At 42.1% G+C, this 25,967-nt stretch overlaps 2 protein-coding genes across 2 annotated transcripts in view; both read right to left on the bottom strand.

Annotated features, from left to right (window-relative positions):
* pex6 (peroxisomal biogenesis factor 6) overlaps positions 1-13,010 on the bottom strand; it is a gene marked incomplete at its 5' end in the record, with an annotated part of 35,648 nt that extends 22,638 nt beyond the window's left edge. Inside the window, 9 exons of the mRNA XM_080737914.1 lie at positions 618-756; positions 1,139-1,222; positions 1,511-1,686; positions 3,128-3,322; positions 4,807-5,003; positions 5,995-6,199; positions 7,876-8,081; positions 9,544-9,740; positions 12,781-13,010. Of these exons, the coding sequence (XP_080594040.1) occupies positions 618-756; positions 1,139-1,222; positions 1,511-1,686; positions 3,128-3,322; positions 4,807-5,003; positions 5,995-6,199; positions 7,876-8,081; positions 9,544-9,740; positions 12,781-13,010 (1,629 nt within the window). The remainder of the gene's footprint in view (positions 1-617; positions 757-1,138; positions 1,223-1,510; positions 1,687-3,127; positions 3,323-4,806; positions 5,004-5,994; positions 6,200-7,875; positions 8,082-9,543; positions 9,741-12,780) is intronic.
* A 1,488-nt stretch (positions 13,011-14,498) lies between these two features.
* On the bottom strand, positions 14,499-20,941 carry LOC308294977 (myosin heavy chain, skeletal muscle, adult-like; the record flags this gene model as incomplete). Its single annotated transcript, XM_080737913.1, has 9 exons — positions 20,825-20,941; positions 19,520-19,828; positions 19,189-19,392; positions 18,992-19,105; positions 18,228-18,398; positions 15,651-15,755; positions 15,458-15,553; positions 14,625-14,753; positions 14,499-14,516 (listed from the first exon to the last, which is right to left on the bottom strand). Exons 1-9 carry the CDS (start codon positions 20,888-20,890, stop codon positions 14,499-14,501), a joined length of 1,212 nt encoding a protein of 403 aa, XP_080594039.1. The 5' UTR covers positions 20,891-20,941.
* Between the last annotated feature and the right edge of the window lie 5,026 nt (positions 20,942-25,967).

Here is a 25,967-nt window from a genome sequence, read left to right as displayed (position 1 = left end):
CTATGGAGATTTTTCTGGCACTCTAGCACCCCTTGTGGCCGGATGGCACTGTATGAGTTAATATTTCGCCTAAAAAAACTATCCCAAAAGACTAAGACTAAAATGTTTTTGCGACCTGATGGTCGCAGTTACTATCAAAACCTCCACCAGCTGTCAGGCAGTCTGTCTGTCTGTCAGTCTGTGAGTCACACGTCACAAGTCACACTTTTGCCCTTCTCATATCTCCGCTACCGTTGCCCCGATCCATGCCAAAATTTGGACACACACTCCTTGCCAAACCACACCCCTCAATTCTCACATGGCCCTCTTCTAGCGCCATGAGGCTGATTCTTGCAAAACACATTTTGGACACTGCTCCTACAGATTTTGCCCTAAAATCACGCAAAGCGGTACACAGTATGTCTACACTCATATCATCAACATGGATCTGTCCCATATAACGCCACCATCATGCCAATTTTTTCAAACACATTTTTGGACACTGCTCCTACACATTTTACCCTAAAATCACGCTGCGACCTGACTAAATGGTGTGTTTTTCAAAAGACTAAGACTAAATCAAAATTTGCTGAAAAACATAACACTGACTCGCAGCAACAATGTAGTGTTATTTTTACCATGTAGAGGGTGCTGTTCTGGGTGTCTGCCAGGAATGCTGCTCTGTTTGGTTCTTCTTCATGACTTCCTACAACCTTCTCTTCTTCTTCTTCTTGAGCTCCAACGACCCTCTGCACTCTGAAGTGAACCACAGCACACCTGGAGGACAGAAGAGGAATGGACGATGGAACAACGTGAAACCCATGGATTCCAAGTTCTCAGTCGCTGCGACTGAGAACTCTTTCTCAGAATCTTTTCCTGGATCTATGCATTTGTTTTGGTCATCTTTGGTCATCTATGATGTCAAACGTGTCAAATCTCCATATTTGGGAAAATATGCCCACATTTTGTCCAACATAAACAACCAACCAGGGCTGTGATTTTTTCTGGTCAAAGTTGATCCTATGCCAAAGCGCCAGCGCTCGCCCAGCAGTCTGCTGTCACCCAGGAGGATGCGGGGCGAGGTGACTTCTCGCCCTTAGGGTGTCTTACTAGTAATAATATTAATAATAATAATAATAAACAATAATGTTAATAATACCAGTTTATTCCATCCGTGTTGTGCTGTATCAGGTCAGGACAATGCTGAACAGGAACGGTCAATATGTCTCCTTCTCTGACCAACCTGACAGACAGACAGACAGACAGAGAGACGGACAGCCAGTAGTGAGTTTGTAGATTGGCTAGTTTAAAAGCTTACATTCTGTACTTTCATAATCTGAAAAAAAAAAGCTGAAAAAAAAGACCAATGCCCCCTTGTGCCCCAAAGCACCGGACTTGGTCACATATATGTTGCCCTTTTTTCAACTGATTCTATTATATTTTGACACTTACTTTGGCGACGTAAATGTAATGTTTTCTCATGCCAATAAAGCTCCTTTGAACTGAACGGTGTAGTTTACAGTGTGGTTACCTGGGTACAGTGAAGTGTTGCTGCAGCAGGTCGTCATAGCAACCGTGTTGTTTACAGCGTGGACAGAGGACAGGCTGCACATGCAGCTCTTTGGCCACAGGAGGGCGCACGCTCAGACATTCACTGTCTGACCTGTAGGTGTCGCCACCGCGCCGCACGCGCCCCGGCTTCCATCTCTGCAAAAAAAATGTGGGGATTACACTTTATTTGTGTTAGTCATATTTTAGTCAACTTTTAGTGATCTGAAACGTGTTAGTTTTACTGTACTTTTTAGTCGACTGAATAGCATGAGATTTTAGTCGCCTAAATCTATTCACATCAAGGCCCATTATTTATTCACCATTTGAACCACAGAACCACCATTTGATGACATTTTCCTCTCAATTTTGAATATTTTGTTATCGTTGGATGAGATTTTGTCTACAATTCCATGCTCTATTGGTGCCATAGGAGATCACAGGCAATGTTGATCAAAATATCAATTATTATACATTCTCTAATTGTATAGACTTCTTGTGAATTAAGCAGGGGTTGACACTAAGGTCTCAGAGGCACTTGCCCGTCGGGCAAGTACAGGTCATGTTCTACTTGCCCGAAGGTCATGCCCACTTGCCCGAAAAGTAAATTGTCCATTATAAAATGATAGGTAAGATTTTAATTACCGCTCAATTTAAGACTTATTTCTTTACTTTCTGGGGCTGTGCTATGACAAATGTCATACCTCAATGCCTCCAAATCCAAATACCTACATAGCTATGATTGAATATGTCTATGGTTTCACACTTTTTACATTCCACAGACCAGAAGACAGCACGCTGGCCACGTTCAGGTGTTTAGACAGATATCTCCTGTTGTGTTTATAGACGGTTGCGTCCCCTCTCAATTTAGCACTTGCCCGGTCGGGCAACCTGAAAGTAAACTTCACCTGCCCAAAGGTTTTATTTACCTGCCGGGGGCAGGTGGGCAAGCCTTAGTGTCAATCCCTGTTAAGTAATGCTGATGGTTGAACTAAGGCAGGGGTCGGCAACCCAAAATGTTGAAAGAGCTATATTGGACCAAAAAACAAACAAAAAACAAATCTGTCTGGAGCCGCAAAAAATTAAAAGCCTTATATAAGCCTTATAATGAAGGCAACACATGCTGTAAGTGTCTATATTAGCTATATTAGCCTACTGTCAAAATTACTAAGTAGGCTACAAATACATAATGAGCATTCATCATTACATTTTTATTTTCCCTGCAGCATCCTGGAGAGAATTTTGAAATGTAATATTTATTCTACACATTTTTACAGCATTGGAAAACGTTAAGACTGTTTGTGTCATGTCTGTCCTCCTACAGAAACCATATTAAAACAAAAAGTATTTTTCCATTTTCATACATTTTTGAAAAAGCTCCAGGGAGCCACTAGGGCAGCACTAAAGAGGGGGTTGCTGACCCCCGAACTAAGGGGAACACATCATCCACAAAAAGCAGTGAAGCAGTTGCTTCACTGCTTTTTGTGGATGAACTAACTGGTCCTGGTATAGATTGGCCTTTCCAGCTCTAAACGGGTTAGAATTTACCGTACGTCACCGTCACTAAGAGCACTGTCAAACATCAAGAGACCAAGGTCACCTTCATCTTTAACGGGGCGCTGTGGACAGGAAGTGGCTGTCCATTGGTCAGGTTGACAGGAAGTGGCTGTCCATTGGTCAGGTTGACAGGAAGTGGCTGTCCATTGGTCAGGTTGAACCAGAGGGTGGAGGTTATGAAGGCAGCGTCTTCCCGTCGTTTCCACGGTAACCAGGGGTCCTCAGGGACCACCACCACCTGGCACAGGGGGGAAGTAACTGAGTACTTTTACTCAAAGTACATAACTCCACTCAGGGCCGGTTCCTGGCATAAGCAACATAAGCGGTCGCTTAGGGCCACAACCATAAGGGGGCCACATCACAGGGAGAAGACTTCAACGCGTCTTGAGCTTGTAGATCAGCTATTTTTCACTATATGCATTGTGGAGTGAGTGTGAAGTGGCCCTCTCGACATGTGGCCAAGACCCGCAGGTTAATATCCCAATACTGATATATTATTGATTTCAGCTGTTACCCACTTTAATTACTTCAGTCTATAGTAGTAGCATAATGACCAGTGCTACAGTCTTTTTTGTCAATGTATTTGCATTTCATAAGGTTATCATACGAACATATATATGTATTTGAAATTAAATAATAATGTTACTTTTCAGGATTCCAGTTAAAAAAATAGCTAAAAAGAATACAGGATTCCAATTTAAATAATTGTGAAAATAATGGATCATCACAATGCTTGTAGATCTATTTTTTTTACAATATGCGTTGTGGCCCTCTGGAGTGATTGTGAAATATAGTGGCTCTCTCCATCATCTAAGTTGCCCACTCCTACCCTATCCAAATGCTACTTATTATTTTAATGTGCAATAAATTAAGATCTCACACAAGACACAACAGAATTGAAAATATGCCACATACTGTAGAGTTGAATAGGCCTACAAGTTGCAATTTGAGACCAAAAGAACACAGGATGAAGGTGTGTGATGTTTTGTATGAATCTGATTCAAATTAATTGTTGTTTTTCTTGTTATAACATTACACTCATGTTTTTGGACAAATTAAACAGTGTCTAGAAATAGATATGTATTATAATAGTTATATCTTGTTTTTGAAATGTTTTTCATTAGATCATAGGCCTACATGTTTCTGTTTTAATAGCTTTTAACTAACCAGAGAGAATGATCTAATAATGTTTTACCTCCATTGTAAACTTTATTGTGTGTTATAGGTAGAACTGTCTGATCTGTGCCAAAATGCAGATTTCTATGCATTTCTGGGGTTTTGACCGCCCCTCAAAACCCCCATTTTTTTCGGCCGCCCGCAAGGCGGGCGGCCAGGATGTATCCCGTATTTGAATCTCTGGGAGTTGGCAACCCTGTGTGTAGTTAGTAGATACATGCTTGAGTGCTAACAACAGACACCACATGTTCTACTAGATAGAAGAAGATGTTATTATTTATAACTTTGGTTTTGGCGATTCAAAGACAGTTAATAAGTGCGCGCGTCCGTCAGTGGGGGGCCACCTAAAATAATCTTGCTTAGGGCCACCTGAACCCTAGAACCGGCCCTGTCTCCACTCCCCCTCTATCTAATTATTGGAAAGCATTAAACACTTGATATGTGTTGCTGTGCAGGTCTGTGACTCTACAGGTTGTACAGTATCAGTATAAACAGTACCTGTGCAGGTCTGTGTCTATAGTTGTACAGTATCAGTATAAACAGTACCTGGGCCAGTCTCTGCTTGGTCCCCTGCAGCAGCAGAATCCATTCTCTGTTGAACAGACCCAGTCTGAGCAGCAGCTGCTTGGTGACAAACACACAGCTGTCCCCGTCCACACGTCTGGCCCCGTCCAGGTGTCCGTCCCCATCCGCGTCCAGACGTCTGGTCAGCACCTGGACCTCCACCTGCCACTCCATCAACACTGTAACAATAACAGGTTGTTGTTAAAAACGCTGATCTCTGAACTCACTTTTAAAATCTCATCTCGCGAGAAGTCAAGAATCCTGCTGGAGTCAATGCGACGTGCTGCGCACCCGCATCTACATCAGACAGAGAAGAACGTGTTCCTTCCACACGCTACGTCCAACTGGGGAAACTCTCCCCCTGTCAGGTGAAAAGAAGCAGCTTGGACTCCTCATACATAGAAGGAAGCATGAGGTCAGTCCGTTGCTCTCCCCAGGTTGGCAGAGGGAGAGCAGAGCCCAGGATTACATTAGATAATTGACGCCGGGTGAAAAATGGGTTACAAAATCGTGCGATAAAAATGTCAACGAAAAAATAAACAGCAGACATGTACAGAAGAAACAGATTTTCGAGCAAGAGAAAATAGTGTATTAACAATTTAACCAATCGCTCCTGTTTGGAGCTGTGGTCAGGTAGGAAGAAACCACAAGATGCCTGAAACGGAAAAAAACTAAAAACATCTGGACTTGGAGAGAAGGGTAAAACTAGAACTGCACACTGTCCAGGTGCCAACTTGCACCTTGTGCACAAGACGGCCATGTATGTCCTACTGGTGCGCCAGCAGAGCGCACTATAAGTTGCAATCACTCACCACTGGCATCACCAGGAATACTGATCCCTCATTGGCTGTTAATGATGACGTTGCCAGAAATGCTGGACCCTGATTGGGCTACGGGCTTAAACACACACAGCTACCGACATACGCAGTCGAACGCAGCACTTGGGCGCTCTGCTGGAGCAAGAATTAACCTTCTAAGCCCAAATTCTCCTTTAACGTTCATTGGGAATTGAGAATAGAAACTATGGTTGATGTCATGGCTGTTTCAGATCTATAGAAGCTATGGTTCATGTCATGGCTGTGTCAGATCTATAGAAGCTATGGTTCATGTCATGGCTGTGTCAGATCTATAGAAGCTATGGTTCATGTCATGGTTGTGTCAGATCTTTACCTGCGTCTCCGAGGGCGGAGCTGGAGAAATGTGCAAAGTCTGACGCAAACACAGACCATGTCCCTGCCGCGCCCACTGACGATGTCACAGCAGCAAGGGGAGGAGCTTCATAGTCGGTCACCACGACGACGGTGTCAGCAGTGAGCGCCCCCTGGCTGACGGGAAGGCACTGCAGCACCAGCAGCTGCTGGAGATACTCCTGGAACTGAGACATTTATTATTATGTTACAATTATTATGATATAATTATTATTATGATACCATTTACAATGTGGGCGTTTAGCAGACGCTCTTAGTCCATTTAGACCTGGATTTTTTCATGCTTTATCTATCAAAAAATAGCAGAAATACGAGCTCACAGTGTGAGAAATAGCAGACATACAAGCTCACAGCGCGGTACCGAGTGCCTCAAGACTGAAATCAGTCGGCAGGACTGAGAACTTTAACCCTGGCGTATCACCTTGTGCTGTCCTTGTCAACTATAAATCGCTCTGGATTAAGAGCGACTGCTAAATGCCTAAATTGTTAAACTGTAATGTGATTATTACATAATTGTCTAATCGCGAATCTTTTTCATAATCGCGAGTACCGTCAATTATCCATTTTAATTAAAAAGATCTTCTGTGAAACGTAATTTAATTCTGTTGTATCATCTATCATGTGTAGTTTTATATGGATATGGGGGATTTGGGGGAATCACAAATAAAATAAACTCGACCCTTGGTTGAAATCAACAGAAATGTAATTATATCAAATTATATCCACAAAGGATTTACTAGCTCTGACATCATGGTGTTGCGAGCAGCGAGGCACACACAGCTGCACGCACACACAGCAGCAGCAGGCAGCAGGCAGGAGCCACACAGTTGTTCATGTTTTCCTCGTGTTGTCGTCAGGTTGTTTTGGTCGGATGTGCTAGCATAGGCTAGGATAACTAGTTTGTGTCATGGAGGATGAAAGTTTGTTTCCAAAGCGTGGAGGAAGCGATCTGTAGACTTTGCCATAAAAAGGTGCCAGTCAGACGTGCTGCTAATACAACAAATCTACAGATTCACCGCCCACAACAATACGCAGAACTGGGAAATAAAACGGCAGCAGCGAGTCCAACAGGCAGCAGCTGGTCTAGCCCGTCAACGCGACACGTTCTGAGCTTGTAGATCTGCTATTTTCACAGTGCAACACCCGAGCGCAACTGGGTCGATCTCTTTTCCACTAGCATTTATTTTTAGTCTTTCTTGATGTTCAAAAAGCAATTAAATGTCTCTTTTCCCTCATTAAGGAGTACAGTATGTAGGGCTGTCACGATTATGACATTTTACATGACGATTAATTTTCTCTCAAATAATTGCGATTAACGATTTAATTGTGTTTTTCTCATTGACAATTACATTTCTGTTTGGCTTTTAGGCTTTGAAGTTGCACATGGCAGATATGACACATAACCTAAATATACAAAGAAATTACTGACATATTTGATAACTTTATACTTAAAAAAGAAGATTGATAGTGTAAATAGCCGGTCTACAAGCTCACAACGCGTCACATTGCGACGCGTTGTGAGCTTGTAGATCTGCTATTCCCACTATTTTTTTACTTTAAAAAAAAACATGTTTCAACATGGAAACGATTATGACGATTATGAAAAATAATCGCGATTATGTCAAATAATTGCGATTAGACGATTATGTAATAATTGTGACAGCCCTAACAGTATGTGGATTTTCAAAGCTCATAGGGACATTATTAATGAAGAGGGAAAAATAGACAATATATTCGTCAATCGCGAAATATATTCGTCAATCGCGATTATTTTGCATGACGATTGATCGTGTAATCGCCCTAATCGCGACAGCCCTAACTGTAATGGATGATTATTGGTCACCTGAGCGGGGTCTTCTCCCGGGAGGCTGTGAGGAGGGGGAGGGGAGGAGGAGCAGGGGAGGAGCAGGGGGTCTCCTTCTCTGGCCAGAACCCAGGAGGAGGAGAGGAGAGCCTGGAGGAGCCTGGAGAACCTCTGACTGGAGGCCCAGCGCAGGACGGGTCCCCTGCAGGCTGCCAGGACCACACGCTGGAGGGGGGACACTATAGCTGAGAGAGAGAGATGAAGCAGGGACCCCCACAACATATTGTATAAATGTGTGATGTAGATTTTCATCGATTTCATAGATAGATTCATAGACTTGTTTGACAGCACTGCCATCAGTCATGTTGGATTTGTGTTTTTATTTAACTTGACCTTTCAATCTGTACTTGGTCTGCTCTTTTTTACCTTTTACAGCAAACCTATTTACCGGAAATAGCAGATCTACAAGCTCTAAACGCCTCGCAGCGCATACGGACAAGCTGTGACCGTTCACATACTAAATTACGAACTACGGTCACAAACGACACTTCATCCTCCACTGCAGTTCATTGGAGTGACGTGTAACAACTGGAGGCTGGATGCCTGGGAAAAACGGAGGGACCGCTGCCACTCAAAGTGACTACTGGCCAATCACAGTGCGTCTTCCCGGGACTTATCATTTCAATTCAACAGAGCGTTATTGGCATGTTTCCATCATGAACCGCATCGCTTCCGGATACATCACACATACGGTAGTTGCTAGGCCAGGTAGTGGTGGGTCTTTACGTACGCAGCCTCTAAGGAAGGGGTTTTCAAAGTGGGTGACGGGGCACCCTGGGGTGCCGTGATGGCAGTCCAGGGGTGCCGCGAGATGATAATATTTGGACTTTATTTGGACACAACAAAAAGAAATGAGTACAAAGTTATTTTCAGTCAGTTCTAACCAAAATGGCTATTATCTCAACCTTTTCCTCGCAACATAATCGCTAAAATATGCCATGAATTATAAAATGCCATAAAATTATGAATATAATGTAGGGGTGCCTCGGATGAAAAAATATATATATACATATTTATAGTATATCCAAAAAGGTTTGGGAACCCCTGCTCTAAGGAGGCGTCTACCTTTCTATGTCTATGCTCATCACCCTCTTATGGAGAGGCACCAAAAACACAGTCAGATGTTTTACCTTGGCCTCTAGGGAGAGTGCAGACAAAGTTTTAGGCAGATCGGTGCAGTTATAGGTCAATGCCTGTTATAGTGCCACCATGAGGCTGATCTGACAGGACAGCCCTGCAAACTTTAGATGTCAATCAGGATGGAATATGAAAAATCAAACAGATCTGTGTTGATCACATGACTATAGAGATCATGTTTACTGATCTGCATGGAATTTGGATAAAATCTGAAGCAGTGATATATTAAAAAAATATATGTTTTACATAAGTCGGCCTCCTGGTGGCGCTATAAAAGGCAGATGTGAAAAATGCAGGGGCAAAGGTTTTTCCTTGGACTCTAGGGAGTGTGCATTCAATGTTTTACACTGATCAGTGGAACTATAGGTAAAAAAACAAATCAGCCTGTTATAGCGCCACCATGAGGCTTATTTGAAAATGTTTAAGTGGCATTTCTTCCTGGGCCTAGTGGGAATGAGTGTGTAAAATTTAGTTCGTGATTTTGCCGATAGTAACAATAACAGCATGTACCTCCGGACGTCTCCAGAGATGGCGCTGTAGGCAGCGCGGGGAGGAGGCGGGCCGTGCCACGGCTCCTCTCAGCCAATCGGTGACGACTAAGGAACAGGAAGCTGGTGTAGATTTTGAGCGCCCCCTCATCTTCATCATCTTCATCATCCTCCTCCTCAGAGCCCCTCAGATGCACACAGATGAAGATGCTTCTTTTACTAGAGTAAAAAGATTAAAAAAACATGTTTACGTTCCCCATTTTCAACTGTTTTTATTATATTTGAACACTGCCACCCAAAGTGTGGAATTCACCCTTTGTTAGCTTTCTGGTTGGTCCCTGACTGACCAACTAGCAGGCTCTATCTGCCTTGTCCCGCCCTGGTTCTGCCTTTTTTATGTCGAATTTTCTAAAACATAATTGTTGGAGAAATAAAAACATTTAAAAACATGCTGAGTCACTATACTGCCATTGAGCAGCCCCATTTTACTGAAACCAAGTTTTAAATTAGAACACACAGAATAACAATACGAAGCAACTGAATTACAATGGTAGTGGATAGAGTCGAGTGTCCCACCGAGTGTCCCACCAAGACACAGCAACCAATGGGTGTGAAGAGGGGTGGGACAACAGGCGGGACTTGACAAAGAGTGAATTCCTTCCTTAAACATGTAGCTTGCACCTCCTGAAAGGTGAAATTTCAGGACAGTTTTGAAGGAGGCAAAGCTGCATCTCAAGTCCTTAAGTAATGCAGATGTTTAACAATAACTTAACTGTAAAAATGTAAAAATTAAACCCATTTGGTTTTATTGTATCCAAAGCCTATTCTTACCTCCCCCTTTCTATTGCAAATACCTTTCTTTTTTAATGTATTTATTTTTATTTTATTTATTTATTTTTATTATCCTTGGTTTTATAACCGTTTTTCTCCTGATATCCTCTGCATAGTACTGTGTTCTAACTGTATCTCATCATTCAATGTTATATGATTTTTTTTATATATATATTATTTTCTATGTAAACAAGCCGTAAGGCTTTCTTGGATCTCTTTTTGACCTTGTACCAGTGAACTGTACTGTCATGAAACTGTACTTTTTTCCTATGCAAACTTCTAATAAATTCTTCATCAATCAAAGATCTACTGTATAAGGGTCCATTTGGTTACCAATTCTCTGTCATTTAGCTGAGGACCACCTGGAAGGACCACTGGTCTATTGCAACAGAATGTGGTGATTGTGGTAATAGCTAATAGTTAGCTCACAACTTTCCACTTTTCTCTTTCACCTCAATCGCAGTAACATCCGTATACACCAAACTTTTTTTTTCCAAATTTTTTTTTCTCAAAACATATTTTTTTCTCAATTTTTTTTTCTTCTCAAAAAACTTTTTTTTTCTCAAAAAACTTTTTTTTCTCAAAATTTTTTCTCTTCTCAAAAAGCTTTTTTTTCTCAAAAAACTTTTTTTTTTCTCAAAAATCTTTTTTTCTCAAAAAACTTTTTTTTCTCAAAAAACTTTTTTTTCTCAAAAAAAAAACATATTTGGCCATTACACACACCACACTGCCGCAAAAATAGTATAAAACAATACATCAGATCGTGGCCACCCTGTACCTCAGGGGTTTGTTTACGACGAATATCTACTCCTATAGACGCAGCGCGACAACCTAGAGGGGAGGCCGGCGTAGCCGGCCGACCTTCTAGTGGTGGTACAAATGACCCTGGGCAGATTGTTTTTATAGTGGCAGTGAATGGGGGGAGAGGGTGTTTTCATTGCCTCATTATTGCTATTTAAAGTACCAAAGGAAAAACATCTAAGTGATATTAATAAAAAGGGAAGACAAAGGTACAGTAGTTACATTGCAAAACAGGGGGTTTCCCCCGAAAATATATGTTTTAATTTGTTTAATCCCAGTGGGACAGAATCACCATTGCAGATTATTTTATAGTGGAAGTGGATGGGGAAAAAAGATTCTTCATAGCCTCATTACAGCTATATAAAGTACCAAAAAAAAAACACATCTACGTGATATTAATAAAAAGGGAAGAAAAAAGTACAGTAGTTACATAGCAAAACAGTAGTTTTCCCCCGAAAATACATGTTTTAATTAGTTTAATCCTCTGGATCAGACAGAGAAGAGAAATAGAAAGAGAAAGCGCAGTGCATTTTGGGTAGGAAAATGACAGCCAGCCTATAGTTCTTCTCACATAATAGGCTGACTTTCGTAATTCTGCCCATTTGAAATATATGTACCCAATCGAAACTCTTAGTTACATTGATAAGGTCCATGTGAACTAGTTTGTTGAAGCTTATTCATTATAATGAGCGAAATCACTATCACCTCGCGCGGCCGTACTGCACGAACGCTGTGCTCCGCAGAGCGGACCATTGTTGAAAGCCTGAAGCAACGTCTCTCACTGCACAACTCCACCCCCGATAGCAAAAAGTGAATGATTTTTTCTGGTTGGCCAGTCAGGGAGTCTCAGGGACCAATCAGAAGGCTGACAAACGGTGGATTGTAGGAGTTGGCATTAAATCCAGTTTGACTCCATCCATTGTGGTTGAAAATAGCAGATCTACATTCTAAATTGACACTTTATAAATGTGCAGATACCATGTAGACAGTATAGCCCCTTTTCCAATGACATAGCCCCAAAACCAAACCACTCCAAAACCAAACCACTCCACACCGCCCACTTGTGCCAGGTTTTCCACTAGAAGGACCTGGGTAGAGTGGTGTGAAAGTGCTACTAAACGTGGTACTATTATAGAGTATTATAAATAATTATCATAGTAATACATTCATACTTTATAGTGTATATTATCACAGTTATAATCCATTATAGTGTATTATAATTAGGATAGTTGTAATACATATTTATATTGTATTATAATCACAGTTAAAAGGGTCAATTTGTTTCTTACCGATATGGGTACTTTTGTGTAATGGAAAATGTAGATATTTTTATGTGGTGTGGTCTGTGGTGCGGTGTGGTGTGGTGTGGTGTGGTGTGGTGTAGTGTGGTGTGGTGCTAAAGCTGCAGTGGAAAAGGGGCTTTATACTGTATGTTAATTTGGTCTGTTTACTGTTGAGTGACAAAACAATGTTATCATTAAGTTAAACATCTGGGGACCCCCTAGCTCTGGTCCAGAGCGTTAGTGGAGTTCTCACTAACACTATGGACCAGAGCTACGGACCCCCCTGGTGGTCCCGACCCACGGGTTGAGAACCACTGGTCTTGTTGACAGGTTGCTGTGTTTACCTGTGAGCTCCAGAGAACAGCAGGAGATGAGAGGATGACGATGTGTTGTTCATGAAGCTCTCATTGAAGCTCTTCCTGCGGACCACCGCGCAGTGGTCCGCACAGAGCGGTGGTCCCTGGAGCAGCGCGCGGTGGTCCGCAGACTCCGCACAGAGCCTGGGTTTAATGGTGTTTGGTGGAAACTGGTCCTCAACAGACACCAACAACACCACCTCCACGGGCGCCGCCATCTTGAATGACGTATACTGACGTGACCGTGTTGACGTCATGACGTATGACGGAGCGTGCAGGAGGAGAAAGAAAAAAAAGAGTCTACTGGTCGCCATGGTGACGAACCTTAAATAACGAGGCTGTTTTTGTTTTTTGTTATTTATGTAGCCTAGCCCTATACTCGGTACTTTTTACTATACTATATACTATTTACAGTATTTAGCAAAGAAATTAAATATATGTGAAAAGTGTGGATAGTGCAGGTTTTTAAGGGAAACATGTATTATTATGGATATAAACTAGAATTGACATATTGTCAATATCTGTGTTGAATCCAGATATTATTGTTATTATTTTATTATTATGACGATTGTTATTGTTTTTATGTTATTATAACGATTATTAGAAAACTTTACTTATTAGTTACATAATACATACAGTCTTTTGCATACAGGTTGTGTAGAGGCCAATTTGTGCTTTTACCTATAACTCCACCAATTAGTGTTAAACTTTCTATGCACACTTCCCAGAGGCCAAGGAAAAACCTGTGCCCTGCATTTTTCCACATCTCCCTCCAGAAGGCCGACTTACAGTATGTAAAACACATTCTTCGATTTTAGCCTACTCCTTCAGATTTTATCCATAAATCATCCAAATCAGTACACAGTATCTCTACAGTGATGTAATCATGACGGATTTGTCCGATATCATATTCTATATAATTGGTAACATTGGATTCCAAAGTTTGTAGGATTGCTCCTTTTTGAACAAAATGCCTCAAATCATAAACGCAGCCTACTATGTGTGTGACATTTTGCACACACATAATTCCCACTAGGCCAAGGAACAGATGCCACCCTTCTCACATTGGCCTGTTATAACACCACCAGCGGGTCAACTTTTGCGAAACACATTTTTGGAACAAAATGCCTCAAATCCCGCATGCAGCGTCTGTTTGCAGTGAAATGTTGATGTCCTCGGCTTACAAGTAATACAAACCTGTGTGTGTGTGCGTGCGTGTGTGTGCGTGCGTGCGTGCGTGCGTGCGTGCGTGCGTGCGTGCGTGCGTGCGTGCGTGTGTGTGTGTGTGTGTGCGTGCATGCGTGCGTGCATGCGTGTCACCTAGAAATAGGATTTGAAACAAATTTTGACTTGAATATTCAATCCAAGAAGGCTGGTTCTATTAGCTCAATGGTAAAAAAGACAGCACTTGCGCAGGAAACCAGGATCAAATCCGGGGGGAAAGAGGAAAGTTACATAGTGCTGCTTTAAGTACACATTTATTTATCTTTGCAAGTGGTTTTACAAAATAGTATAGTGGACATGTGAGTTGGAACCAGAATACGCTGACAAACCTGAAATTAAAAAGTTATTGACAAAGTAATGAATACAAGAAACATGATTCTTTTGTTGCCACCTTTATTGAATACAATTGGTCATATTTTATGACTTTTTGAATACAATGGGTCATATTCTATGACTCTTTACAGTGACTTGAATTGGAAAACCTATTCAGCATCTTTTCCCTGTAAAGACAGGAATATACAATTAGATATATTCTTCATTAGTCTTCAGTTAAATGTTAGTTACATATAATCATCTTAATGAACCTTTCATATTCAACAGGTATTTACCTTGGCGTCACGACTCTTAGTTCTCATCTTGTTGACCTGGGATTCAGCGATGTCAGCGCGCTCCTCAGCCTCCTCTAGTTCATGCTGAACCTTTCTGCACTTGGACAGGTGAGCGTTGGCTGCCTCCTCCTAAAATGTGATATTTTGGGACCACATGAAGTTCTCATTATTCCTCTAGTTATTCCATTAGTTAACCCATTTAGGCCTAGAATTATTGAATGCTTTAACCAGTGAAAAATAGCAGATATACAAGCTCACAGCGTGGCACCGAGTGCCGCGCTGCGAGCTTGTAGATCTGCTATTTTTGAAAAAGTCGTGAAAATGTGTGCAAATCTTTGAATATATGTATTTTCAAAGCGAACGTTTGTAACTCAAATTTTGCTTCTGGGTGGTCCCTGGAACTAGATATTTTGAGATGGGGGTCCGTGGCCAAATAAATATCATTTTGGGGGTCCTTCACATGAAAAGGTTTGAGCACCACTGACATAGTAGTCTCTCAAGAACAGACTAACTGAGCTCCAGTTAAGTGAAAAGGACTTTTTCTTTGACGATGGCTGGCCAGATTGCTGACACAGAAACATAGGTTTTTTCCAAAAATCTTAGAAGGATTCAAAAGACACTTATAGAATCGGGTCAAAATTCTAATTTTCCCGATTTTTCAAAAATAGCAGATCTACAAGCTCGCAGCGCGGCACCGCTGCGAGCTTGTATATCTGCTATTTTTTTTATATTTAAAGCATAAAATATTGCGTCATAATGTGTTCAGGCCTAAATGACTATGACTACAACACCTATATATGCCCATGGCGACCACAACGAAAGATGTGTCTTACCGCTTCCTCCGCCTGCCTCTTGTAGCCCTTCACCTTCATCTGCAGTTTGTCCACCAGATCCTGAAGCTTGGCCATGTTCTTCTTGTCCTCTTCAGTCTGTCAGTCAAAGTGAATTCATAACGTCAGTTGTTCGTGCAATCTATTATCTATCTAATATTACATGATGGCCATTAAAGTGAACATGATACAGTACCTGGTACGTCAGCTCCTTCACCCTCCTCTCGTACTTGCGCACACCCTTAATAGCATCTCCCCCGGCTCTCTGTGCATTTTCAACCTCTGCCTCCAGTTCACGCACCTTCACAATTGAATAATACATCATTATCAAATTATCTCTTTCTTATTTCATTGACTACTATATGCTGTGTTGAAGTGAACTACATCTTACCCTGGGTGATAGTGCATGCACAAATCCACTCTAGCCCAGGTGCTGGACAAACGGCAATACAAGAGAAAAATAGAGTCCGCAACACTGGTAATACTCAGCTCTGCTTTATTGCTTCAACGTTTCGATCCGTTTGGATCTTCTTCAGGAATAGTACAGGGAAATGGGTGTGTGTCCTTATAAAGACTAGCTTCCACAATGATTGGCTGTAACAATGAGTGGTAATTGAAACCACCCATACCAATCAGACCATTTCTTCAATAGCAAAAGGCAATAATAGACACAAGCCCAACATGTTTGCATATATACATTATAAAGAAATACAATACAAAAAATAGTAGTAATCAGGAGCAGGATAGGACACAAATAGTACCAGTTAATCACACTTCATTTCAGAATGACTTAATATTTCATATTTTGTTTTTGTTAAAAAACACTGTTGATAAGGCCCAGACCTACTGGTAAAGTAGCTGGGGCCAGAGAAGAATTTCTCACCACTACTCGTGTCCTATAGCGTGAACAAATGACTATATGATATGAGAAAATATTGAATAAGAGGACTAGTAGGTCTTCAGGAGGAGTCCTCCATCATCAGAGTCCCCAACCATTGGATAACCTACAAAGACCATGAGAAAGAGAGAAATGTTAGACAGTTAAAAACAAGTAAAAACATTAATACCAAAATAGTACTCTAAGGTACACTGGACCCAAACTACATTATGGCCTACATAGTAAAGTTACAGAAAAGGTCTAAGGTCGAAATATTCATTCAAGCCTTTCGCCACAGTATTTAGGGTGGACATCCAAAATGCTTCCCTCTGAAGGAGCAAAGTGTCTATATCACCACCCCTAGGAGGCAGTTCAAGCGGGTACGCAGGATCTGTAGTGTGGACCAATCGTTTACCACACATGCAAGAGACCTTGCAAATCGCTTTAAACAGCGTGGGTATCCAGTTGATTGGGTCAAACCAGCCAAAGACAAGTTTAGTGGCTGTACCCAACTTGAGTGTCTCAAAAGCATGGAGAGAAATGAAAAAGAAAAACAAATTAACTGTTATGTACAGTACTCCCCTTTAGGCAAAGAATTTGAGGCAATGATCAGAAAGCATTGGCATATTTTGAAGTCAGACCCCACCCTAGGTAGAACCTTTTCAGCCCCTCCCCGCATAGTATACAAAAGACCACCCAATCTTAAGAACCTCCTGGTCAGGTCACATTTGAGTCAGGATACACCTACACATTTCCTATCAGATGTTCCAGATGGTAATTATAAGTGTGGCAGATGTGCCCAATGCAATTTCACATCTAAATGTCATACATTCAGTCATCCTACCACAGGTAAAAGTTTTAAAATTAAGGGCATTATTAGCTGTACAACAAACAATGTGGTTTACATGATAAAATGTGTGTGTGGGCTTGCGTACATTGGCAAAACTCTGAGACCTTTAAAAACAAGAATCTCAGAACACAGGAGTGACATAAGAAATAAAAACTTCAAAAACCCTGTAGCCCTACACTTCCACCAAGCCCAACACTGTATTTCTTCATTGAGGTATTTGGGCATTGAGCGGGTTAAATTGCCTCCTAGGGGTGGTGATATAGACACTTTGCTCCTTCAGAGGGAAGCATTTTGGATGTCCACCCTAAATACTGTGGCGAAAGGCTTGAATGAATATTTCGACCTTAGACCTTTTCTGTAACTTTACTATGTAGGCCATAATGTAGTTTGGGTCCAGTGTACCTTAGAGTACTATTTTGGTATTAATGTTTTTACTTGTTTTTAACTGTCTAACATTTCTCTCTTTCTCATGGTCTTTGTAGGTTATCCAATGGTTGGGGACTCTGATGATGGAGGACTCCTCCTGAAGACCTACTAGTCCTCTTATTCAATATTTTCTCATATCATATAGTCATTTGTTCACGCTATAGGACACGAGTAGTGGTGAGAAATTCTTCTCTGGCCCCAGCTACTTTACCAGTAGGTCTGGGCCTTATCAACAGTGTTTTTTAACAAAAACAAAATATGAAATATTAAGTCATTCTGAAATGAAGTGTGATTAACTGGTACTATTTGTGTCCTATCCTGCTCCTGATTACTACTATTTTTTGTATTGTATTTCTTTATAATGTATATATGCAAACATGTTGGGCTTGTGTCTATTATTGCCTTTTGCTATTGAAGAAATGGTCTGATTGGTATGGGTGGTTTCAATTACCACTCATTGTTACAGCCAATCATTGTGGAAGCTAGTCTTTATAAGGACACACACCCATTTCCCTGTACTATTCCTGAAGAAGATCCAAACGGATCGAAACGTTGAAGCAATAAAGCAGAGCTGAGTATTACCAGTGTTGCGGACTCTATTTTTCTCTCCTACATCTTACCCTGCCCTCCAGTTTCTGGAGCTGCTTCTTGCCTCCCTTCATGGCCAGGTTCTCAGCCTCGTCCAGACGGTGCTGCAGGTCTTTCACTGTGACCTCCAGGTTCTTCTTCATCCTCTCCAGGTGAGAGCTGGTGTCCTGCTCTTTCTTCAGCTCCTCGGCCATCATGGCAGCCTGGAGAGTCATTTTTGTATGAGATCAAATATACTTTGTTGTCCCACAAGGAAAGAAATGTGCCGCTGCATCACACAAGACACTTGCCAAGGAAATCACAATATACAAACATGGTACATGGATTAAAATATCTCATTAAAATGATAATAAACATGTATTAATAAGGTAATGAACAGATACTAGTGTCATAAGACCAGAAGGAAACAAACCAGGTAAATATCTTTATGGAGAATAGAATGAATAGATTCTTGTACCAGCTCAGTATACTCAGATAGCATTCTGAACCATCTGCCTGAAGCCAGCACCTCAGAATGCTGGGTTCAGAATGAACTTGGTCTCGCTGAGATTTGAAGTTCATTTCCATATGATTTTATTTCCATATGATCTTCATTGTGGCTGTTTGTATATGATAAGTTTAGCATTTAGTTCTAAAATACATCCTCTGTCGTAGCATAATAGTGCAAAGGTTTTCAACATCCGCATGCCATGTGCGAGCTGTATTGTGTTGTGTGTTATATATTACACATGCCATAAGGATGTCTAATTGCCCTGGTATATTGGATAAGGGGCGGACCCCCTAACTTACATCTGGCTTTCTTGGCCTTCTCCTCTGCATTCCTTGCTTCTGAAACGCTGTCGTCCACCTCGCCTTGGACCTGGATCAGGTCCGCCTCGAGCTTCTTCTTGGTGCCCAAAAGGCTTGTGTTCTAAAACAAAGATTCGGTTTAGCAATGCAAGTATGCATGACTCGTATGTTAAATGTGTTGAGAGTTTTTTTCCATTGATTTACCTGGGAGTGCAACAGGCCACCGCGCTCACTAGCATCCACCAGTTCTTGTTCAGCCACCTTGCGGCCTCTCTCCGTCTGTTCCAGAGCCACTCTCAGCTCCTCGATCTCAGCAACCATGAGGCCGTTCCTACGCTCCACCATGGCAGCCTGTTCCTTCAGGTCATCCTGTCCTCTGCAAGCGTCGTCAAGGTGCAGTTGGGCATCCTAAAACAAATCACATTTGACGCGGTCACATTAAAGAGAAACATCAGAACGTGACTGTTGTTCAGAGCAGCTCTGTTGTTTGAATATGTGTCTATTGTCTGCCGTCTAACTTCTATATGTTTTGCACCTTGAGCTGTCCCTGGACATTCCTCAGTTGCTTCTGGGCCTCAGCAGCCTGGCGGTTGGCGTGGCTCAGCTGGACCTCCATCTCGTTCAAGTCTCCCTCCATCTTCTTCTTGATCCTCAGGGCATCGTTCCTGCTCCTGACCTCAGAGTCCAGGGTGCTCTGCATGGAGTCAATCACCCTCTGGCTGTTCCTCTTGATCTGCTCCATCTCCTTGTCCTTCTCTGCCAGCTTCCTGTCCACCTCGCCTTTGATCTGGTTGAGCTCCAGTTGGACACGGAGAATCTTGGACTCCTCGTGCTCCAGAGTACCCTGGAATGTAATACGGGGTCGAAAGGTTGTAGAGTATTTTAATGTAGCATCCAATAAGCCCTTTTGCAAATCCCGCCCCATTCTGCCCTGTTACTATGATAGGACATTTGACCCTGGGCAGATTGTTTTTATAGTGGCAGTGAATGGGATTTTTTTTCCCTTCATAGCCTCATTACAGCTATATAAAGTACCAAAGGAAAAACATCTAGGTGATATTAATAAAAAGGGAAGACAAAGGTACAGTAGTTACATTGCAAAACAGGGGGTTTACCCGAAAATATATGTTTTAATTTGTTTAATCCCAGTGGGACAGAATCCTCTTTGCAGATTCTTTTATAGTGGTAGTGGATGGGATTTTTTTTCCCTTCATAGCCTCATTACAGCTATATAAAGTACCACAAAAAACACATCTACGTGATATTAATAAAAAGGGAAGAAAAAGGTACAGTAATTACATAGCAAAACAGTAGTTTTCCCCCCGAAAATAAATGTTTTAATTAGTTTAACCCTCTGGATCAGAAAGAGAATAGACCGCGCATTGCATCCTGGGTAGGAAGAGGACAGAACTATAATCCTAACCTCACATAATAGGCTGGCTTTTCGTAATTCTGCCCATTTAAAATATATGTACCCAATCGTGACTCTTAGACCATTGATATGGTCCATGTGAACTAGTTTGTTGAAGCTTATTCATTATGATGAGCGAGATCACGGCCGAGATCGCGGCCGTACCGGGCGATCGCCGTGTCGCGCACTGCGGACAGTTTTGAAAGCCACATTTAACATTCTCCAGAATCTCCACTGCACAAACTCCACCCCCGATAGCAAAAAGTGAATGTTTTTTTCTGGTTGGCCAGTCAGGGAGTCTCAGGGACCAATCAGAAGGCTGACAAACGGTCTATTTATACCCTGCTACATGGTTTGAATATAAAACGCATTAAAATAATTCTAAAATGTAAGCAATTGCGTTGTTCATCTAGGACCTAAAGGTTTTACCTCAGCTTCCTCCAGGGCTGTCTGGATCTCTGACTTTTCGGTCTCCACCTGATTTCTCCAGCTCATGGATGCTCTTCCCGGTCTCACCAATCTGTTCGGTCAGGTCTGAGATCTCCTCTGCAGTTGAAAATAAAGAATGAGGAACTTTCCAATCAGCAACTGTTTTGTATTTTTTACTGCTATTAAAATAATGATTTACTTCAGAGAAGACTTACGTTGCAGGTTCTTGTTCTCACGCTTCATGGTCTCCAGTTGGTCCAGAGTCTCCTTGTAGGAGTTCTTCATCTTGAACACCTCAGTGCTGAGAGAACGAGCCTCTTTCTGAGCTCCTTCCAGTTCTGCCTGGCCCTCTTCAAACTTCTGCTTCCATTCTGCCAGGACCTGCACAGCATTTGTAATAAAATGCGTCATTTACCCCACTTTAATAGGCAAGATTATTATTATTTTTTTTATAATGTATGTCAAAGCACCTTATCAAAGTTCCTCTGTTTCTTGTCAAGATTTGCAGCCAAACCGTTGGCCCTCTCCACATCAATCATGAGGTCTTCCACTTCACCCTGGAGTCTCTGCTTAGTCTTCTCCAGAGAGGCGCACTTGGAATTCACAGCCTCGATTTGCTCCTCAGCCTCCTGAAGACGTTGGGCGAGCTTCTTCCTGATCAGTGTCGAATGGAATCGGGTTACCGTGAGCAATAGTACAGTGAGCGGTACCTGATGATTGTAAAAACACTGATGACTTACTTGGCTTCCTCCAGCTCCTCAGTGCGTTGGACAGCATCAGTCTCATACTTGGCCCTCCACTGAGACACCTCACCGTTGGCTTTGGACATTCCTCTCTGGAGTTCTGCCTTGGCCTCCTGCTCCTCCTCAAACTGCTCCCTCAGGAGGTCACAGTCATGGCGAGCTGACTGCACAGCATGAGCAAGGGCGTTCTTTGCCTGTCGAAAGGAAACGGACAAAATAATGTCAGCTGAAAAATAAATAACATAAAATATAAGACAAAGCCTAAAAACAAAGGGGAGTATCTGCTCCTCACCTTAACCTCCTCTTCAACGTGTCTCTTCAACTCCTCGATCTGCTGGACAAAGGCCTGCTTGCCTCTGGTGAGCTGAGAGACCAGAGCCTCTTTCTCTTCAAGTTGACGACCAAACTCACCTAATTAGAAGTTTGAATATTCGTTTAAAACATTTCAAACATAATGATCAAGTCCCAGGATAACTATTGCTCAAACCATTATCTCTAATTATGGGCAATTTTCTCAAGTGCCATCGGCAAACCAAAGTAGACTTTAAAGGAGTAGTTTACCCCCAAAATGACTTTTTTTCTATTGATTAGTCAAGCCATGGAGAGTAGAGTTCAATAATATTTTTAGTTTTTTGTCGCATTCCTAAGACAAAAATGTGATAACAATAAATGTACCCCCATTCGTTCCGGATGAAACGGGTCCCCATCCGGAATCAATGGGGGTAAATTTACCCGAATCAAGTTTTTGCACCTTGAGCTGTGGCGTGACTAATCAATAGAAAAAAAGTTATTTTGGGGGTGAACTACTCCTTTAAGATGAACATTTACCGTTCTCTGTCAACAGTCTTGCTCTCTGAGCTCCAATATCATCTGGCGAACGTTCTCATCACTCTTGGCCTTGATTTCACTAAGTTGGTCCTCAAGGGTGCGGCACATCTTCTCAAGATTTCCCTGGAAATTAACATTGGACACATGCAATAATATATATTCTTAGATCGGTTCATTGCTTTGTTCTGGAGATGGTTTCCTCATCACTGGGTTGGCATTCATTAGCTATGGGTAGAGAACGGCACTGTTTGTATCTACAAAGACTTACTTTAAAAAAATCAATAACATTTAGAGTTTGCAATCACCACAATCGTTCACAAGACTACTCGGTTTTAAAGTTGGGTAAGACTGCCCGATTTGAAAAAAGTGCTATCTCAAGAATGATATTATACACAGGCATTCTATAGACTGTATAAAATATATGGACAAAGCGAAGCCATTGGTTTCTATGCAGCGCAAATGACACCTCCCGAAATACAGCATACTAAGAAGAACACAGCCGGCTGGTATCAGTTTAGTTGGCCACGCCCCCCGCAACTTTATCATTTATTTTAAAATAAATTGGACCAAATTTCGACAAAACGCATATGATGGTGATTGAAAGGCAATTTTTAACTAGCGATAGGAACCATAAAGTATTCATGAAAATGTTAATTAAGGTTAGAACACGAAAGGGGAAAATGAATGGGATCCAATGGAGAACAATTCTTTTTGCGATCGGCCCGGGGGGAAAACAGCGCAACTAGTGGCCAATCATAGGAAGTTTTACTTCCGTATTGGAGTCATTTTAAATCGGCAGAACTATGCCCCTGATTCCATCATACCTTTGCCTTAGCGACAGCCTCCATGTTGCTGGACAGGTCATCGATCTCCATCTTGTACTCGCTCTTCTCCTTCTCAAGTTTCTGCTTGACTCTCTGGAGGTTGTCGATCTGCTCACCCAGCTCCGCTACGCTGTCCGCCTGCTTCTTACGGAGAGCAGAAGCGGTGGCTTCGTGCTGCAGCGTGGACTCTTCAAGGTCACGACGCAGCTTCTGGAACTCTGCTTCTCTCTTCTTGTTCATCTCGATCTGAGCGGCGGTGGCTCCGCCGGCCTCCTCCAGCCTCTCGCTGATCTCTTCCAGTTCCCTGGAGAGGTCGGCTCTCTGCTTCTCCACCTTGGCACGAGCGGCGCGCTCCGCCTCGATCTCCTCCTCCAGTTCTTCAATGCGAGCCTTTGAAACGCACAGGGTTAGATTGGCATCTGAAAATAATAATTCACCCTTACCTATTATTAATGATTTTACAGAAAATAAAAATACCTGGAGTTCTTTGATCTTCTTCTGCAGCTGAGCTCCCAAAGACTGTTCATCCTCAATCTTGCTCAGAAGCTGGGCGATTTCAAAGTCCTTCCTGTGGAGTACAGTACATAATATCTTAGTGGTCATTCTGCAGGTGGTTTTTCTCCATGACATTTAATATTGTTGGTCCACATTACTTCTTTATCTTCTCATCAGTCTGCTGCTTGTCGTTCTCCAGGTCCATGATGGATTCCTGGGCCAGTTTCAGATCACCTTCAAGCTTTCTCTTGGCTCTCTCCAGGTCCATGCGGAGCTTCTTCTCTTGCTCCAGAGAACCCTCCAGCTGCACAACGATAGATTATTTGTACACAGTTATTTAGTGAAACGATAAACATAACATGGTAAAAACATCTTGATTCACTCTGGTCAACTCACATCGTCAACTTGCTGCTCCAGCTTGGTCTTGGCCTTGGTCAGAGTGTTGACTTTGTCTTCCTCTGCCTGCAGGTCATCCAGGGTCTGCTGATGAGACTCTTGGAGGGCCTTCTTTTCCTTGGTCAGCTTAGCAAGACCTTCATCCTGAGAGGCCATCTCCTCAGTCAGCTTCTTCACCTAAATAACATGACGGAATGGATCATTATTGTTTAATAACTTGATAAGACGGCTAGAGTGTATAATCGTGAATGGATCATTAGTTTCTACAAATGTATAAGACAGTTAAGAGTGTGTATAATCGTGAACCTTGTTTTCAGTGGCATGTTTCTCCTTCTCCACTTTGGCCAAGGTGAGCTCCAGGTCATCGATGTCCTTCTTGATGCTTCTCAGAGGCTTTCTTGTTGTCCATGAACGCGCCGTCGGGGCATGCGCTGGCATTCAGTACTTTGTACCTGTTTTGTAAGAGTTCATGGTCATTTTGAACTGACGTTCAGTGCTTCGCACCCGTTTTCTAAAAGTAATCTTGCATGAACATCAGTGGAACTAATAGCTGCTGGAAAAAGGAATGAATACCTCTGCTTGAAGTCAGCATATGGGATTCTGCTGGGGAAGCCCTTTCTGCAGATCCTGATGCCCTCCAGCACACCGTTACACCTCAGCTGGTGAATAACCAGGAAGTTCTCCATCAGCCCTGTAAATATGTTGCTTCATTATTATTATTATAATTATTATTATTATTAGGACAAAATAGTTACACACTGGCCAAAGTTGCATTAATGACCAACTCACTCTCACTCTTTAAATGTTTATTTTCTGTGTTTACCTGGAGTCTTGGACTCGTTGGGAATCAGGCAACGTACAAAGTGAGGATGAGTGCTCCTCAAGTTGGTCATCAGCACCCCCAAGTTTGCCTATTGAGACATAAAAGAGCCAAGTAGTATTAGTAAAAGGTTGTACATGAAAAGACGTGCCTACGTCTTACTGTACGAATATAATTTTGATAATAATGAATACATAATTCTTACCCTGAAAGCGCTAGACACAGTCTGCATGGAGCCACCCTTCTTTTTGCCTCCCTTCTTTGTAGTATCTGTTAATATGTGTTAGAATCAGGAATTATCATTAGTTAAACACAATAGTGCTCTTAGACGGCCAATAGGGATGGTCTGGAATTGATTAAGCACTGTCTGTGTGTCACAGAACACATTATATGAATACACATACCTTCAGGCTCAGGGGCAGGATACAATACGCCCAGCAGTTTAACTGAAGACTTGGTGTACAGCTGCACCACAGAGTCGTTCAGTGGGTCTTTGTTCTTCTCCAGCCAGCCTGTGATGCTGTAGTCCACGGTTCCAGCGTAGTGGACCAGGTTCCAGCGTAGTGGACCAGGTTCCAGCGTAGTGGACCAGGTTCCAGCGTAGTGGACCAGGTTCCAGCGTAGTGGACCAGGGAGAAGTGGGCCTCGCCTTTGCCTTTGCCAGGCTTGGGTTTCTCAAAGGCTTTGCACTTTCCAAGATGCGTTCCATGCAACTTGTCGTTGAAGGTTTTGTCTGAAGCCTTTGGGAACATGCACTCCTCTTCAAGGATGGAGAAGATGCCCAAGGGCTTAAAGGAGGCAAGAGAGACAAATTAACAAAGATAATATTAACATCATGTTCAATATAGCACAAAATAATTGTATACATTCTCTGTGAGCTCAATTAATGCAGACAGCCAGGTCCATGATAATACATAATAATAGTACCTTCTCAATGAGCTCAATGCAGACAGCCAGGTCCATGATAATACATAATAATATAATAATAGTACCTTCTCAATGAGCTCAATGCAGACAGCCAGGTCCATGATAATACA

Source organism: Nannobrachium achirus (assembly GCF_963921795.1).
Source record: "Nannobrachium achirus genome assembly, chromosome: 12".
Classification (NCBI taxonomy): Eukaryota; Metazoa; Chordata; class Actinopteri; order Myctophiformes; family Myctophidae; genus Nannobrachium; species Nannobrachium achirus.
This window is presented reverse-complemented; position numbering and strand designations above follow the sequence as displayed.